General features: G+C 37.7%; 1 protein-coding gene across 1 annotated transcript in view; it reads right to left on the reverse strand.

Moving 5' to 3' along the window:
- Positions 1–16,114, reverse strand: part of ERP44 (endoplasmic reticulum protein 44) — a 96,322-nt gene that overhangs the window by 29,687 nt on the left and 50,521 nt on the right. The window contains 2 exon segments of the mRNA XM_043567060.1: positions 703–818; positions 2,030–2,214. Coding sequence (XP_043422995.1) covers positions 703–818; positions 2,030–2,214 — 301 coding nt within the window.

Genomic DNA, 16,114 nt, shown 5'->3' on the forward strand with positions numbered 1-16,114 from the left:
TGAAGGTAAAGTCGGCTTCCAAAAGAGTAAGGATTTTTCACTGGTTAGAGTTTAAGAAATTCAAGGTAGCCTAACATAAACTAGTCTTTGAAAACATTTGGGAATGAAAAGAAAGAGACAGGATTATAGCTCAAGGTCTGGAAAGAGAGAATCATGTTTTTTGGAAAAAGAAAGTAGTTCATGAAAAGCGTCAGGGTGAAAACATGAGAAAGCAAGGACAACTGATGGATGAAAGCCACAGAGGTTCCTGAAGGGATGGTTACAAAGACACAAGTAAAGAAGTTAACCTTGGGAAGGAGGACTCTTCCTCTGGGACAGGGAAGGGAGAAGAAAAGGTGGTGGAGAACCTGAGATTAACCAAGACAACGAAACCCAGTCTTCTTAATGAGAAAGACTGGGAGTTGTTTCAGTTTGGAAACCCCACGGGTTAGCGTTTTGTGTTAGTAAATGAGCACGAGAGGTAGTCGTTAACTTGTCCATTCTTTTCTGCTCACCCATATTCTGAAGCAGAAGATGGCACAGAAAGAAGAATAAACAGAACTCTTAAAGAGGTCAGACAGGTGTAAGGAAAACTGGTTGGTGACTTTATGGGAACTGAGATCATCTCCGGAGAGTTCATCTTCAGAAAATGACCACACACAACAAGAATCTAACATGGCAGCCAAGCTGACCCACTGACACACTCTCCATTAAGATACTTACCCAAATGCAGAAAGAAAGGCACAATCGTCGTGCAAAATATTTGCTACTCTTTCAAAAACTCTATAGTTTTCTGAATCCTTTTGCTCAAAATATCCAATGATATTTCTTTTGCTGCGCTGTAAAATAAAGTATGTGATTATTTTGCAAACATATATAGTGCTATAAACATATCATTTCATTCACCCAGCTGTTGTTCAATTACGTATAAACGGAGTAGGACTATAAATGCGTATTTTGATTTTAACACCTAGTCCAAAACTATTGAAGATGACATGAAGGTTGAAAACAATCTTAACTGCCATCTAATGTAATCATGAACATTTCCTTCTAGCAGCTCGTTTTAACTAATCAGTGATAATCTATTCCTAAACAGAGTGACTATTCTTAAAATAGGACACCGGTTCACAACATATTACAGTTGGGAGAGTCTTCTTCATGGGTCTGTCATATTCCTACAAATTTAGGCACAGCCACGTGCAAGATCCTGTCCACCCTTTATCCAGGCCATTTCTCAGGCTGCATTTGCGGCAAGCAACACGGGAGTGTGAGGTAATGTGTCCCTCCGGGACAAGCAGCAGGCTTACTGCTGGCTCTGAAACAGGATGTTCTCCTGCAACAGAACCCACAGCATGTGCAGGCACCGGTCTGGACCCTCCCTGTCCCCTCCACAGGACTTGGAGGGCAAGGACACAAATGCAAACCTGGTCCCATTGTTTGCTGGGATGTGAGCAATAATGTCCTTTGTCTCTGACACAGGGGCCTTGTGTTTTCTGAAAGCATCCATGAAAGGGTAACTAACTGCCTAGCTCACTAGCACGTAAAAGTCAAATCTCAAAACCGACCCTGACAGCCCAAAGCCCCAACTCATTTTTTTTTTTTAACACTACTTAGTATATAATGGAAAGGGTTTTTATTAAGGGAAGGCTATTTTAGATGACACTAAGTTATACAAAGAACCGACACAGAAGTAATTAGAGCAGATAGCCTGAGGGTCTCCACTAAGGAAAATCTGGAAACTCTGGTTGCATATACCCGTATACCTGAGGGTAACTTCCAGGTTTCATAACCCAGGCTACTCTTTGCCCTCAATTAATTTAAATTAGTACAGCTCTACTGGATGCTATATATTTTATCCAAAGGCTCAGTAAAACATTAGCATTTCCCTCTAGAATTGATTCAAGGAAAATTCAACTCGCTAAGTATGTATATGTCAAATTCACTGCAATAAAATATAAGAAAATGTTCAGGTTCTTTGATTGCATAAGAATCTGTTTACATCAACTAAACAGGCAATGTTCATTTGATCCAGTAAAAGTTAACAACTTACATCAAGAGTGGTGATTTCTGCTAAGTCATGAAGTTCTTGAACGGGGTCGCTTTTTTGTTGCCTGATGTAATCTGCAAGTGCTTTCACTGATCGCTGACCCCTGTATTCTCTCTTCATCATCATCCCATTACGAAATAATTTGAGGGTTGGGTATTTGCTTATCCTGTATCTCTGGGCTATATCAGCTAAAAGAATGAAAAAAAAAATTAACTTCACCTTCGTACTTGGTCTGGGTAAGCGCATTAGCCCAACAGTCAAAAACCTTAAAATTATTTAGTGAGAATATTTTGGTTCATATAATTATTTTTCAGTGTTAGAGAAAAAAATTAATCATGGCAAATTTATATTGATTAAGCGCCAGGTTCTGGACATATATTGCCTGGTTTAAATCCCAAATCTGCTATTTATTGGTTGTATGAATTTGTAAGTTGTATCAACTCTCCATGCCTTGGTTTCTCATCTGTTACGTAAGGATAATAATTTCTACCACATAGGGTAGTTTTAAGGATTAAATGAGATAATACAAATGCATGACACAGTAAACTCTTAGTGTTAGTAAACATTATAGATTCCAGAAAGTAATCAAAATGTGCAAAATTCCGATTTTGAAAATAGTTACTCACCTTAACTTTGTACATGTGGAGAATCTCTTACAGCATTTAACAAAAGAAAACTAAATTTAAATTTAAACTACTTTCAAAGCTAAAAATATTAGATTCTTTGCTAGAAGAATTATTCACAATCCCAAATCCACAAATTTTGTGTTAGCTAATGCAATAAAACCCCAAAGTCAACAGTATACACTAAAAGAAAAGTCCCTTTATTATGACCTATGGGTATATTCCTAGGCAGTGGAGATTTTAAAAAGAACACACACACACACACACATACACACACACACACACACACAAATCCTTAAAATTATGAGTGTTTATAAGTCTCAAAATAAGAATCTACATCAAAAGGTATACTGATCTCATTTGCAGAAATCACAATTACTAAGATATAGACCAAATCAGAATGTAAAAAAAAGTATTTCTGCTGTTATTTCCAAGAGGTGGCAAATACAAGAAATCAGTATCTTCTAGGCACTAGAGAAGCTCAAATACCATACTACTCACATATGTGAAAATGATAAAAGATGCACTGAATTTTTTAAATGAAGGGGACCTGAGAGGGCAGTGAAGTGGCCTAAAACAGGTGACATTTTTTTTTTTTATTAACTGAGTTTTTAACGGAAAGCCTGAAGGCAGGGGCATCTGGGTGGCTCAGTCAGTTAAGTGCCCAACTCCTGATGTCAGCTGAGGTCATGATCTCACAGTTTGTGGGATTGAGCGCCACATCCGGCTCCCAGCTGACAGCGTGGAACCTGCTTAGGATTCTCTCTCCCACTCTCTCTGCCCCTCCCCCACTCAGAGTCACGTGTGCTCTATCTCTCCCAAAACAAATAAACTTAAAATAAATAAATACATAAAATGAGAGAATCCTAAAATGGTGGCACAACAAACCATGGAAACTCTCTTACCTCGCCTCCCATTCTAGTGACTATAAAACCCAACAGAACTGCAATACGGCTGTGCCGACTCCCTTCATTTTCTAAGAGGTTCTATGGTAGAAACAAGTGTACTAGAGCGTATGCACATACATATGTGTGCTGACCGTTTCATGGGTGTATACACGGCTCAAACTTACCAATTTGTACATTTTAAATATGTGAGTTTTCTATATGTCAATTATACCTCAATAAAGCAGTTTTAAAAATCTAAATGAATACTGACTACACAAAACAGTAACAGTTATGCCTTGTGGGGTTTGGCACAAGCTAAAATACACGATGACACCAGCAACATATAAGCTGGGATAGAAAAGGTGAGAAGGAGGCTAATGACTCAAAGTATTTTAAGGTTTTGCACTGTCCAGGAAGGGGGAAAGTACTTATAATACCTGGTCAGTCAAGGTTGTATTCTGTTTTCTCTAGGATAAACCACCAGAGAAAGTTAAAATGATGTATTAGAGGTTAAGTAGGGAATATGGGTTCTCAAAGAAAGAAGGCTACGTTAGATCACATAACACTCTGGTGAACTCCATGGAGGATTTACAAAGGAGGATATCATGCTTTACTACTAAAATCCTTTGAACAAAGACAAATACAAGCAAACAAAGGGAACTACTGGTTATATATGAGGCCAAGGAGAGTATTTTATTCACCAGATCACAGAAATCTGAAATAATAGTAAGATATCGTAATATACACATATTTAATATAGACACTAATCTGTTTGGATTCGAAGCTGGTACTTCTTGAACAGAAGACTAGTGGATATATCACTACCAGCCCTTTTTCAACCTGATAAGTTATAATGAGAAAACACATCTTTGAGGTGTCATGAGAATGGTGGGTTCTATCACCTGAGCAAGGAATTAACTTACTTAAATAGGTGCTACAAATTGAGAGTAAGAGTGCTTTCACAAGCAAGCGAAAGTCTTTTAAGATAAACAGAGGCGCTTGTTATTAGGCAAAGGCCACAAAGGCTTAGGGTTACCCTACTTACAAGAAAACCAGCCCAGGGAAATAATAAAAAGAAACTTTAACTTCCTAGTGAAAAAACACATTCAGTCCCTAGCACACTATATGGTGAAACCTAGCATATCATAAAATGAATGCTTACAGTGATGCAGAAATGAGAATATAAAATGTTGTTAAAATTAGGTTAAATAGTTCTACTGGCCAATGCCACAATGCTCTGCTCTGGAATATGGAAAATGTCTTTTTAAAAGTTACTGTTTCGGGGCGCCTGGGTGGCTCAGTCGGTTGAGCGTCTGACTTTGGCTCAGGTCATGATCTCACGGTCCGTGAATTTGAGTCCCACATTGGGCTCTGTGCTGACAGCTCAGAGCCTGGAGCCTGCTTCGGATTCTGTGTCTCCCTCTCTCTGAGCTCCCCGACTCGCACTCGGTCTCTCTCTCTCTCTCAAACATAAATAAACATTAAAAAAAATATTTTTAAATAAAATAAAAAATAAAAGTTACTGTTTCCCCTAAATATCCATCAATAAAGGACTACTTAAATAAGGTATGGTACACCCATACAATGAAGTAGTAGGATCTTACATAAAGGAACAAAAAACATCGCTCTGTATTGCTAAAGAGCAATCTCCCAGATACACTGTTAAGTCAAAAAAAAACAAGTATATGAGATATATATAAGCAAGTATGTGAGATATGAGTATACGAGATATAAGCAAGTACATATAATCTTTGGGCCCACCCCCCCCCCAAATACCATCAATGGGAGAAAAAGCAAGAAAAGGTCATAGATGGAATTTAGTTTTCCCTGGTTATACCTTGGATTTATACTTTTGATTTTGGAACTATGGAAATGTTTTTAATAGTAAAATAAAATTCGTTTTAAAAAATTGTAATACTAGCATTGTTATTTTGAAATAAACACACATATTACAGATAAAGCGCACGAGCAATTATGCTAATGCCACTAAGGGTCAAGATTTTCAGCAGAAGAGAAAAAAAAGATACAAAGAGAAAACTAAGAAAATTAAGTAAAAGCCCTGTAATATTTAATTTGAATTGGAACTACCAGCAAAAAGCCATGATGAGAACTGGCCAAAGCTACCAAATATTTAATAAATAATCCCATTTCTGCACAAAGTTTTCCCAAAAACTGAATGGAAAGGTTTACTTCCCAATTCATTCTATGATACCAGCATTACCCTTTTTCTAAAACCAAAGACACTGTAAGAAAATTACCAATATCCCTGATAAACAAAACTAGAGAGCTTAAACCAGTGGATTTCAACACTTACTGTAAACCTGCAGGAATCTAGACAGTGTGTTACTGGCATAAAGATAAACAGATCAATGGAATAGAAACCAGAAATCGACCTACATATACATATAGAAGTGATCTTTGACAAACGTGCAGAAGTAAAATCTAACTATATACTAGTTATAAAATACACATCTAAACATAAGGATGCTCAAAGCTTGAAAGAAAAAGGCTGAGGGAAAATATCCTGTGCAAAAACTGATCAAAAGAAATCTTGTATAGCTATACTAATAGTAAATAAGCATATATTAAGGCAAAAACCAGTGCTACAGACCAAGAGGGACCCTTCATAATAAAAAGTTCAATTCCACAGGCAGATACAATTCTGATTTGTATACATCAAGTAACAGCCTAAAAATATATAAAATAAAAACTTACAGAACTACAAAGATCAATCTATAATCAAATTTTTAACACATTTCTCTCAGCAACTGATAAATAAAAATAAAGAGAATTTGAACAATGCAACCAAGAAACTTGACTAAACTGGCACAGAGAGGACAAACTACCCCGAGGCTGTGGAATACAAATTCTCTGCAGTTGTGCACACCATGTAAAAAATCAACACGATGAGTCACGAAAAAATTCTCAACAACTTTCAAATGATTCAACTTATGAGAATTAAAAAACTATACAGACATTGATCAGAGATGAAACCACAAAGAGAAACTGAATGATAATGAAAATACATATCAGAATTTGCCGCATGTAGCCAAAGTGATGCACAGAGTAAATTTATGACATTAAAATGGATGTTAGAGGGAAAGGGCTGAAAAACAGAGCTAAGCATTAATCTTAAAAATTTATAAAGAGAACAAATTAAAAACAAGGAATAGAGAAGTGAATGAAAAAGATAAAAGCAAAAATTAATGAGGTGGAAAACAAATATACAATAGAAAAGATCAAAAAAGCCAAAATTTGGTTTTTGTTAAGACTAATAAAGTTGATAAACCACTAGAGAGACTGATCAAGAAAAAAGAGAGAGAAAACAATTAATTTAAGGAATGTAGCAGGAATATTTAACTTGGATATTAAGAGAATATTATCAATAACATAATGACAATAAGTTTGGAGATTTAGATAAAGTTTTAATATTTCCATTATTTCTACAAAGACATCCAGATGGCCAACAGACACATGGAAATTTGCTCAACACTACTCACCATCAGAGAAATGCAAATCAAAACCACAATGAGATATCACGCCATACCTGTCAGAATGGCTAAAATCAACAACACAAGAAACAACAGGTGCTGGCAAGGATGTGGAAGAAGGGGAACCCTCTTGCACTGTTGGCAGGAATGCAAACTGGTGCAGCCACTGTGGAAGACAATATGGAGGTTCCTCAAAAATTTTTCAACAGAACTACTCTATGATCCAGTAATCACACTACTGGATATTTACCCAAAGAATACAAAAACACTAATTTGAAAGGATGTATGCACCCCTATGTTTATTGCAGCATTATTTACAACAGCCAAATTATGGAATCAGCCCAGGTGTCCACTGACAAACAAAGGGATAAAGATGTGGTATATATGTACAACGGAATATTATTCAGCCACTAAAAAAAGAATGAAATCTTGCCATTTGCAACAACACGGATGGAGCTAGAGGGTATAATACCAAGTGAAATAAGTCAGTCAGCTAAGATCTCACTCATACGTGGAAACTAAGAAACAAAACCAACAAGCAAAGGGAAAAAAGAGCGACAAACCAAGAAACAGACTCTTAACTGCAGAGAACAAACCGATGGGTACAAGGGGGGGTGGAGATGGGTGAAATAGCAGATGGAGATTAAGAGCATACTCATCATCATGAGTACTGAGCAATGTATAGAGTTGTTCAATCACTTTACTGTCCACCTGAAATGAATATAACACTGTATAGTAACTATACTGGAATTAAAATTAAAAACTTAATTTAAAAAATTCCCATTAAAGCACAACTTACCAAAGTGACACCAGAATAAATAGAAAACATAAGTGGTCCTAAAATTATTAGGTAAATTGAATCCATAATCCAAAGCCTTCCCACAAAGAAAACTCCATTTCTAGAACGCTTCACCATCAAGTTTTACCAAACATTTAAGCAGTCAATAATGCTGTTTATACAAATGTTCCAGAAAATACAAAAAGAGTGAACATTTCCTGACTAACTTTATGAGGTCAGCATAATCCTTCTGCCAAATCTGACAAGGAAATGATGAGAAAAGTAAAGTATATGTTAGTCTTACTCAAGAACACAGATGCAAAACTTGAAAATATTAAACTAAATTTGGCACTGTGTACAAAGGATAATACATCACAAGCTAGATTTGGTCTAGCACTTCAGTTTAACGTTTGAAAATCAATTGATGTAATTCATGACATTAACAGGATAAAAGAGGAAAATTGCACTAAGTGCCCCCCCCCCACGCCCTTATCCACAAGGGATATGTTCTCAGGCCCCCAGTGGATGCCTGAAACCATGGGTAATACCAAACCCTTTATATACTATGGTCTTTTCCTATACATACAGACCTATGATAAAGTTTAATTTATGAGTTAGGCACAGTAAGGAGATTAACAACAACAATAATAAAATGGAACAATTATAACAATACGCTGTAATAAAAGTTACATGAATGTGGTCTCTCTCTCTCTCAAAATATCTTCTTGTACTATATTTACCCTTCTTGTGGTGATGTGAGATAACATGACTATGTGATGAGATGAAATGAGATGAATGACGTAGGTGTTGTGATGTAATGCTAGGCTACTACTGACCTTCTGACAATTCATCAGCTTTGGAACTGTACTTGACCGTGAACTGAAACCACAGAAAGCAAAACCACAGACAAGGGGGACTACTGTGCCTCTCAAAAGAAGCAGAGAAACATTGGATAAAATTCAACATCCATCCAGACTTAAAGGTTTTTGGCAAACTAGCAACAGAAGGGAACTTCCGTAATCTGATAAAGGATATCTAAATAAACAACTACCAAACAACCTGACAGTAAAATACTGAAAGCTGTCCTGCTGAGATCAAGAAAGAAATACAGATGTCTGCTATCCCTTCTGTAAGGACACTGTAGTGGAGTTCTCAGTCACTTAATAAGAAAGCATACATATATTGGAAAAGAAATAAAAATGTTATTATTTGCAGCCAATCTTATTGGATTCACAGAAAATTCAAAAGGGAATCTACTAAAGAATTTCCATTTCCAAGTGGGATGTAGTAGGTAGCAGAAATCTACTGCTCCTGCTGTGACAACTAGGGAAAAACAGATTTTTTAAAAATCACATTTTTACAGACATCAGACACCATGAAACCAATGAAGACTACATGAATTAAAATTCTAGGAAGGAAGGGACCATTCCTAAGTGAGCAAAAATCACCCACTGGCTATTTTCTTTCCTATACGTTTACTATGCAATTCCTCTTAGAAATTAAATCTGCCATTTGCAGCAATGTGGATGGAACTGGAAGCTATTATGCTGAGTGAAATAAGTCAGGCAGAGAAGGAAACATCATATGTTTTCACTCATATTTGGATCTTGAGAAATTTAACAGAAGACCATGAGGGAGGAGAAGGGGAAAAAATAGTTACAAACAGAGAGGGAGAGAGGCAAACCATAAGAGACTCTTAAGTACAGAGAACAAACTGAGAGTGGATGGGGATGCGGGGGAGAGGGGAAAATGGGTGATGGGCATTGAGGAGGGCACCTGTTGGGATGAGCAATGGCTGTTGTACGTAAGCAATGAACCATGGGAATCTACCCCAAAAACCAAGAGCACACTTTTCACACTGTATGTTAGCCAAGTTGACAATAAACTACGTAAAAAAAATAAATCTGCAATTGGTGCAGATTTAGGGCCGAGGATTATGCGTGCACAGACAGCAAGAGAACTCAGTGAAGCTTTTCATAGTCACCTGGGCTGGAATGGTGGATGATAAGGACCCTGAAACACACAGCAAGTTTCCCCCAGAGGATATTTACTGAGCACGTGGGAGGCACAGGAAGCTGAAGGCTGGAACAGAAAAGCAGAGTAACATCCCTATGGCCTTGTGGTGCTTAGGAAACAAGGTCTATTTGTGGAGAGGGCCTGCATCAGCATCAAACATATAACCAAGACATTTGCAGATTTTGAAGCTGCGTAGGCTAGGAAGCATCTAGATGATGAAGAACACCATGAATTTTTAAGAAAAATTGGAATACATAACAAAATTAACAAAAGGACCACCAGAAAGATAACCGGGCTAAAGGTATTAGTTGATTTATAAAAATTTTTTTTTAATGTTTATTTTTGAGAGAGAGAGAGAGAGAGAGAGAGAGCGTTAGCAGGGGAAGGGGCAGAGAGAGAGGGAGACATAATCTGAAGCAGGCTCCAGGCTCTGCGCTGTCAGCACAGAGCCCAACGCGGGGCTCGAACTCACAGACTGTGAGATCATGACCTGAGCCAAAGTCAGACACTAAACCAACTGTGCTACCCAGGCGCCCCTGTATCAGTTGATTTATAAAAGAAACACAGTAACATGTAAAAAGATGCTCACCTGTAATCAAGAGGTTACAAATGAAAACCACCAGAAAACATTTTGCCCATCCTACTGGCAAAATAATAATTAAAAGTTTTTTTTTTTTTTAATTTTTTTTTTCAACGTTTATTTATTTTTGGGACAGAGAGAGACAGAGCATGAACGGGTGAGGGGCAGAGAGAGAGGGAGACACAGAAACGGAAACAGGCTCCAGGCTCTGAGCCATCAGCCCAGAGCCTGATGCGGGGCTCGAACTCACGGACCGCGAGATCGTGACCTGGCTGAAGTCGGACGCTTAACCGACTACGCCATCCAGGCGCCCCAATAATTAAAAGTTTTTAAATTCATTAATATGAAGCTCCACAAAGGGAAAATATACCCACTAAGTCCAATTTAGGTACATAGTGTTAATAAGGCTAAACTCGCCTAGCTGGTGCCTAATTTGCCAGTAGAAAGCCAAGGAATTTTTCTAATCCCCAAAGGATTTGGCAGAAAGTTTATGACATAACCTATTAAGAAAGGGACTAGTCTAATTGGAAACATCCATTTTCTATTTGTGGCCTAAAGGTCAGTATGAAAACGGCCAAGAGGCACTGCTGGAGTCACTAACTTTCTTAAATTAGTGGGCATAATGGGCAAGTAGTGTGCTGATAGCAAACATGCAAAAACCAGAAGTAAATAAATAAGGCTATAGGTGTACTCCAGACAGACTTAAATTCTAGGCTAATGGAGTCTGAGTGTTACCTGACAGGTACAAAGCAGCCACTGAGCAGTAGAAGCGGGCTGTAAAAATATTCACCTGGCAGTAAATCTGGGAGGATCAGGGAGACCAGTAGGGAAACTACTGCAACAGACCTGGCAGGTGTACCAAGAGTCTGTTTACAAACTCCAACATTACAACCTCTAGGTTGCCTTAAAATTCTAGTTATGGATAGAAAAAGATCGAATAAGACTTGAAGACTACTGGAAGAACAGACACTTGCCTGCTTAATTCTCAAACAACATCATGGCAGCAGGTACGCTGCATAATGAGGTGGCTTTTAATTATTAAGGAGCAAAAACCTTAAAATTACATTAATCAATAATCTCAGACATAAAGGTGACTTTTTACAAGCTTTGGTCAAAAATGATTTTAAGATAATTATAATGTGACATTTTGACAATATAACAAAGAATGATTTAAGGGGTATAATAAATGTTTTTTATAATTAACTGGATGGATCAAATGTTAAAATGCATGTCAAAGGAATTATAAATTTCAGAAGGTTAACAGCTCGCTGATTAGAAAATTAGCATGTATTTTTGCTTCAGTGGTCACTTTTCCTTGAAAGGCTCTGCCTGCCTGCCCGCCCACCACCTTGCTCACTCAGGCCCAGCAGGGTTCCACATGGGAAAAGTGCCTCAGCTCTTATCTCCGCAACGTGTCTCCCTGCTGTGATTACCCCTGGCAATGACTTCAACAGGAAGGTCTTACTGTTCTTCTGATTCAGGGAGGAGGACCACTGCTGCCTCTGTATTTTTTCCATTCCCAAACCATGCCCTCCCCACATGGAGGGAAAAACAACAGGAATGAAACACCACAACAAAATAAAACCCTAAACAGAAAGATTACAAACAAAGCCTACAGGCTTACTCTGGATTCAGGCTGCCACTGGGCATCCAAATTCGGTTTTGTGCACATGAATTCTTCGGTGGATATTTTCTTCATCTTCTTCCTTTTACTTTTTTAATGGAAATATATTTGATATATAACACTGTGTAGCTTAAGGCATACAACATGGTGATCTGATACATTAATAAATATATATACTGCAGTATGATTGTCACTGTAGTATTAGCTTGCACCTCTATCACTTCACGTAACTAACGTTTTTTGTGGTGAGAATTAAGATCTAGTCTGATCTTAGCAAGTCTGATGTTTTTAATATTCCAATATTGCTGTTTATAATAATTTTCTTATTCTTAATGACTCATTTACATATTGGTCTAACAAACGCTTCCCAATTTCCATCGTGGAAAGTTCAAATTGTATGGGAAGGCACACAGGTAAGAATAACTCTGGTATTTGGGAACATGTGCTGCTTAGTTCAAGGTCAGTTACAAAGTACTTTCCTAAAAATGCTAGCTAGCAAGAGTCTGAATGTTCTGCACCTCCCAACAGATAATGTATGAAATGGCTCTTGCTGAGTGCCATGCACCCTACAGCCACTGGAGGTCAGCAGAGATCCTGGTCCCACCAGGGGCAGATTGATGGGACTTTCTCCATCTAAAGCAGCAGCACCACCAGGGAGAGTGATGAATTTAACTTCCAAACTCCCCAGACAAGGAGGATGCAGAAGATGAGACAAAGGGAGACCATGAACGACAGGTGAAGCAAAGGCAAGTTTGAACTGTGTATATGTGTAGAAATTTTGGAAAAGAAAGACAATTACAAAGAATAAAACAGGAACAATTTGTAATCCAACCACCACCGAGGAAAACCACTGTTAACATTTTGATTATATCTTGCTGACTTTGATTAAAGTTGCTTAACAAGCAGTGACATGTTTCAATGGAAAGAAAAAAACAAAAACCTCTAAGGTATTCAAAGAGTTAAGTGCCAGCATGAATACTTCCACAATGGGTATCAGCAGCTTGGAAGAAAATCCTAGAAAAAGCAGGATAACACTCTTTAATCAAGAGCATTACCAACACTCTTAATGGCACAGAAGTCAATATTGTGTGGAAAAACACAAAAATCAATGACTCAGAATTGAAAAGTGGTATATAACAGATTCTGAATGTGAAATTGTTTCAGGATTACATGAACAAATTTATTTTCCTTTTTGGGTATACACACTAATGATATGACAAAAAAAATCTTTAAGTCTAAAATGGTTCTTATAAAAAAATTCTCAGTGATAGGAAATCACTGTGTTGTATAATTTTTCGGTGGTTTTTTTTTTTTTTTTCAGTTACAGATAAAAGTGTGCCTTGTAATCAATGCCAAGTTAGATTTGATGAAGTACTGCAGAAAATACTTAATCGTACTGTTGGGAGATAATGAGATAACTTATTTGAAGTACTTAGGAATACCTACAAAACTAAGAGTTCATAAAAGCTGGCTACTACTCATTACGTTTATCCATCCATCTATTCAATGACTATAATCGTGCACCTCCTATGTGCTAGGCATCATTCCAGTGCTGGGGACACAAGGGTAAAAAGACAAGGTCCTTGCTATTATAGAGTTTACATTTATTATTATAGAGTTTTATTTTATGGAGTTTATAGAATTTACATTTATTATTATTATCATTATTATTTTATATTATTATCATCACTATTACTATTACTGCTGCTACTTTGTTTCCACAGGCTAGAATCTTAAATGAAATTTGTAAAAACTTGTAATACAAAATACATGTAGCAAAAAGATGTGTGGATTCCGTAAGTACGGTATAAGAGAAACCCTCTATAGTTATTGGTGACTTACTATAGAGGGTTTCTCTTATACTGTACTTAGTACACTTAGTATACTTAGCGTACTTCTCTTATACTGTATACCAGAGATGTAGAGATTCCTTTCATGGACCCTCCAGATGGGACAAACTAAAAGGGTGATTGTGAGCTCTGTGACATGGATGAAACTTGGCATCTTACTCCTATGCAGGATGAGGGAGGACACCTGTTCTGCTGCCATCACAGGACATAAATGCCCGGTGGTAGAGAAGAGGTTGTTCCACATTTTACTCCTTGATTCTGTCTCTTTAATTGCCTCGACTTCCTTTTCTTTTTTCTCTTCCTCCTACTTTGTTCCCTTTGTTAAATGCAACATATGGAGGGGTGCCTGTGTGTCAGTTAGGCATCCAACTTCAGCTCAGGTGACGATCTCACGGTTTGTGGGTTTGAACCCCACGTCGGGCTCTGTACTAACAGCTCAGAGCCTGAGGCCTGCTTCAGATTCTGTGTCTCCCTCTCCCTCCACCCCTTCCTGGCTCACGCTGTCTTTCTCTCAAAAATGAATAAATGCTAAAAAAAAAAATTTTTTTTTAAATAAATGCAACAGTGAAGAATTCAGGGACTTTGGAAGTGAACTAAATTTTAACCCTAGATGAGGGTCATTTAAGCTACAAGTTTTACGCTGGGGTTTCAAAAAATATACCTCAACTTAAAACGTTGGAAACTTCCTGATGACACTTTAGTGTTAGTCTGAGTTCAAAATTCTGCTTCCAAAGTTCCCAACCTCCCCCAACCTATTTTTTTGTTTGTTTGTTTTGGTGGGGAGACAGGTTGGGGGAGAATCAAAGCTGACGCATCTAGCTCACACACAGAAACAAAAGGGCTGACTGGGTGAAATCAGCCTGTTATACCTACCTTTTGCCTTCTTCCTTTCTCCAGTTCTAAGTTCTCAACCTAGTTAGCTGAACCTTTGAACACAAAGTCCTAAGAAGGGCATATAAAGAAGTGAAGTCAAGATGGGGCAGAAAGCACTCCACAGGATGCTGATGGGTGGAAGAGGGAGAGAGAAGAAAAAATACAGGCAGCAAACTGAAGAAGGCTGTCCTGTGACTGCACGGAGATGGACTAGTAAAGTGGCGCAGAGGACACCTCCCAAAGAATTCCCAACACGTTCTAAGGAATGAGTACATGCATTGCCTCCCTAAGGAGCTACTTTGAAAATACTCACTTGGAATGTTTTTTTGAAAATTAGAGCCATTACATTTTTATATTGTCATATAATTATGTTGTTTGTTTTCTGACTTTATGGTCTCACCTCATCCTTAATTCTTAAAAAGGGCTGACAAAAGAAAGACACCAGTAACACAGCATTGGTGGAAATTCCCAAATGCAAGACAATATACAAAATTTATGGCTTAGACAGATTTCACAACTCAATTCAGACATGGGTCACACCTCAATTTGACAGTGCAACACATTACGAAGCAATGAATAGTCATTAAAGATTTAAAAAATTCAGTGCAAGCAACGGCTGATTCATACACTCTGCCTCATTAATTTCTTCCAAGAACCTATACTGGGTTTTATCAAGTCTCTCAGAATTAACTGATAAGATAAGCCGGTTTCCTTTAATTTTAGCTAGTGGTGGGGATTTCTATTTCTTAATATTAACCCATCTTTGTATTAAGGGCATACATGCCACTTGGTAATGGGAGAATATTCACAAAAGCATATCTACCTTCCATGATACCCAGCGGTAAGGCAGACATGCTAATGTCCAGGAGATGGCAACTTAAGAAAGAAGGTAGTTTTGGGACCAATAAAATGGCCTCAACTGCCATACCTGCTCACGGGAGGTTTCACTGAAAAATTCAGACAGCCCCAGACAGAACCGTGCGTCAGTTTCCAAAAGTCATCCAGTGACTCTAAGTAGCCCTCAAGATGTCAGCAAAAGTCTATTCAAGAAAATTCTTTTTACATTCAATGACCCTCCAGAAGGTCATTTATCACAGTGAAAATAAGCAGAAAACGCAATTAACAATATCACAATACACCTGTACAGAACAGATTTCAAGCTTCTTCCAAACACATTTTCTCAAAAATTCTCAGGCAACAAGACCCTCCTTCCTGCTTCTTAACCAAAGACAAATTACAGGTCCAGAGACTTCTTTATACCAACTTCTTATTCTGAACATTTTAAAACTTACAGAAAATATGAAAAAGTAATAGAATGAGCACCTGTATACCCTAACCTAGATGTAACATTTTATCACGTTTGGTT

Source organism: Prionailurus bengalensis, chromosome D4, assembly GCF_016509475.1.
Source record: "Prionailurus bengalensis isolate Pbe53 chromosome D4, Fcat_Pben_1.1_paternal_pri, whole genome shotgun sequence".
In the NCBI taxonomy this organism is placed as follows: Eukaryota; Metazoa; Chordata; class Mammalia; order Carnivora; family Felidae; genus Prionailurus; species Prionailurus bengalensis.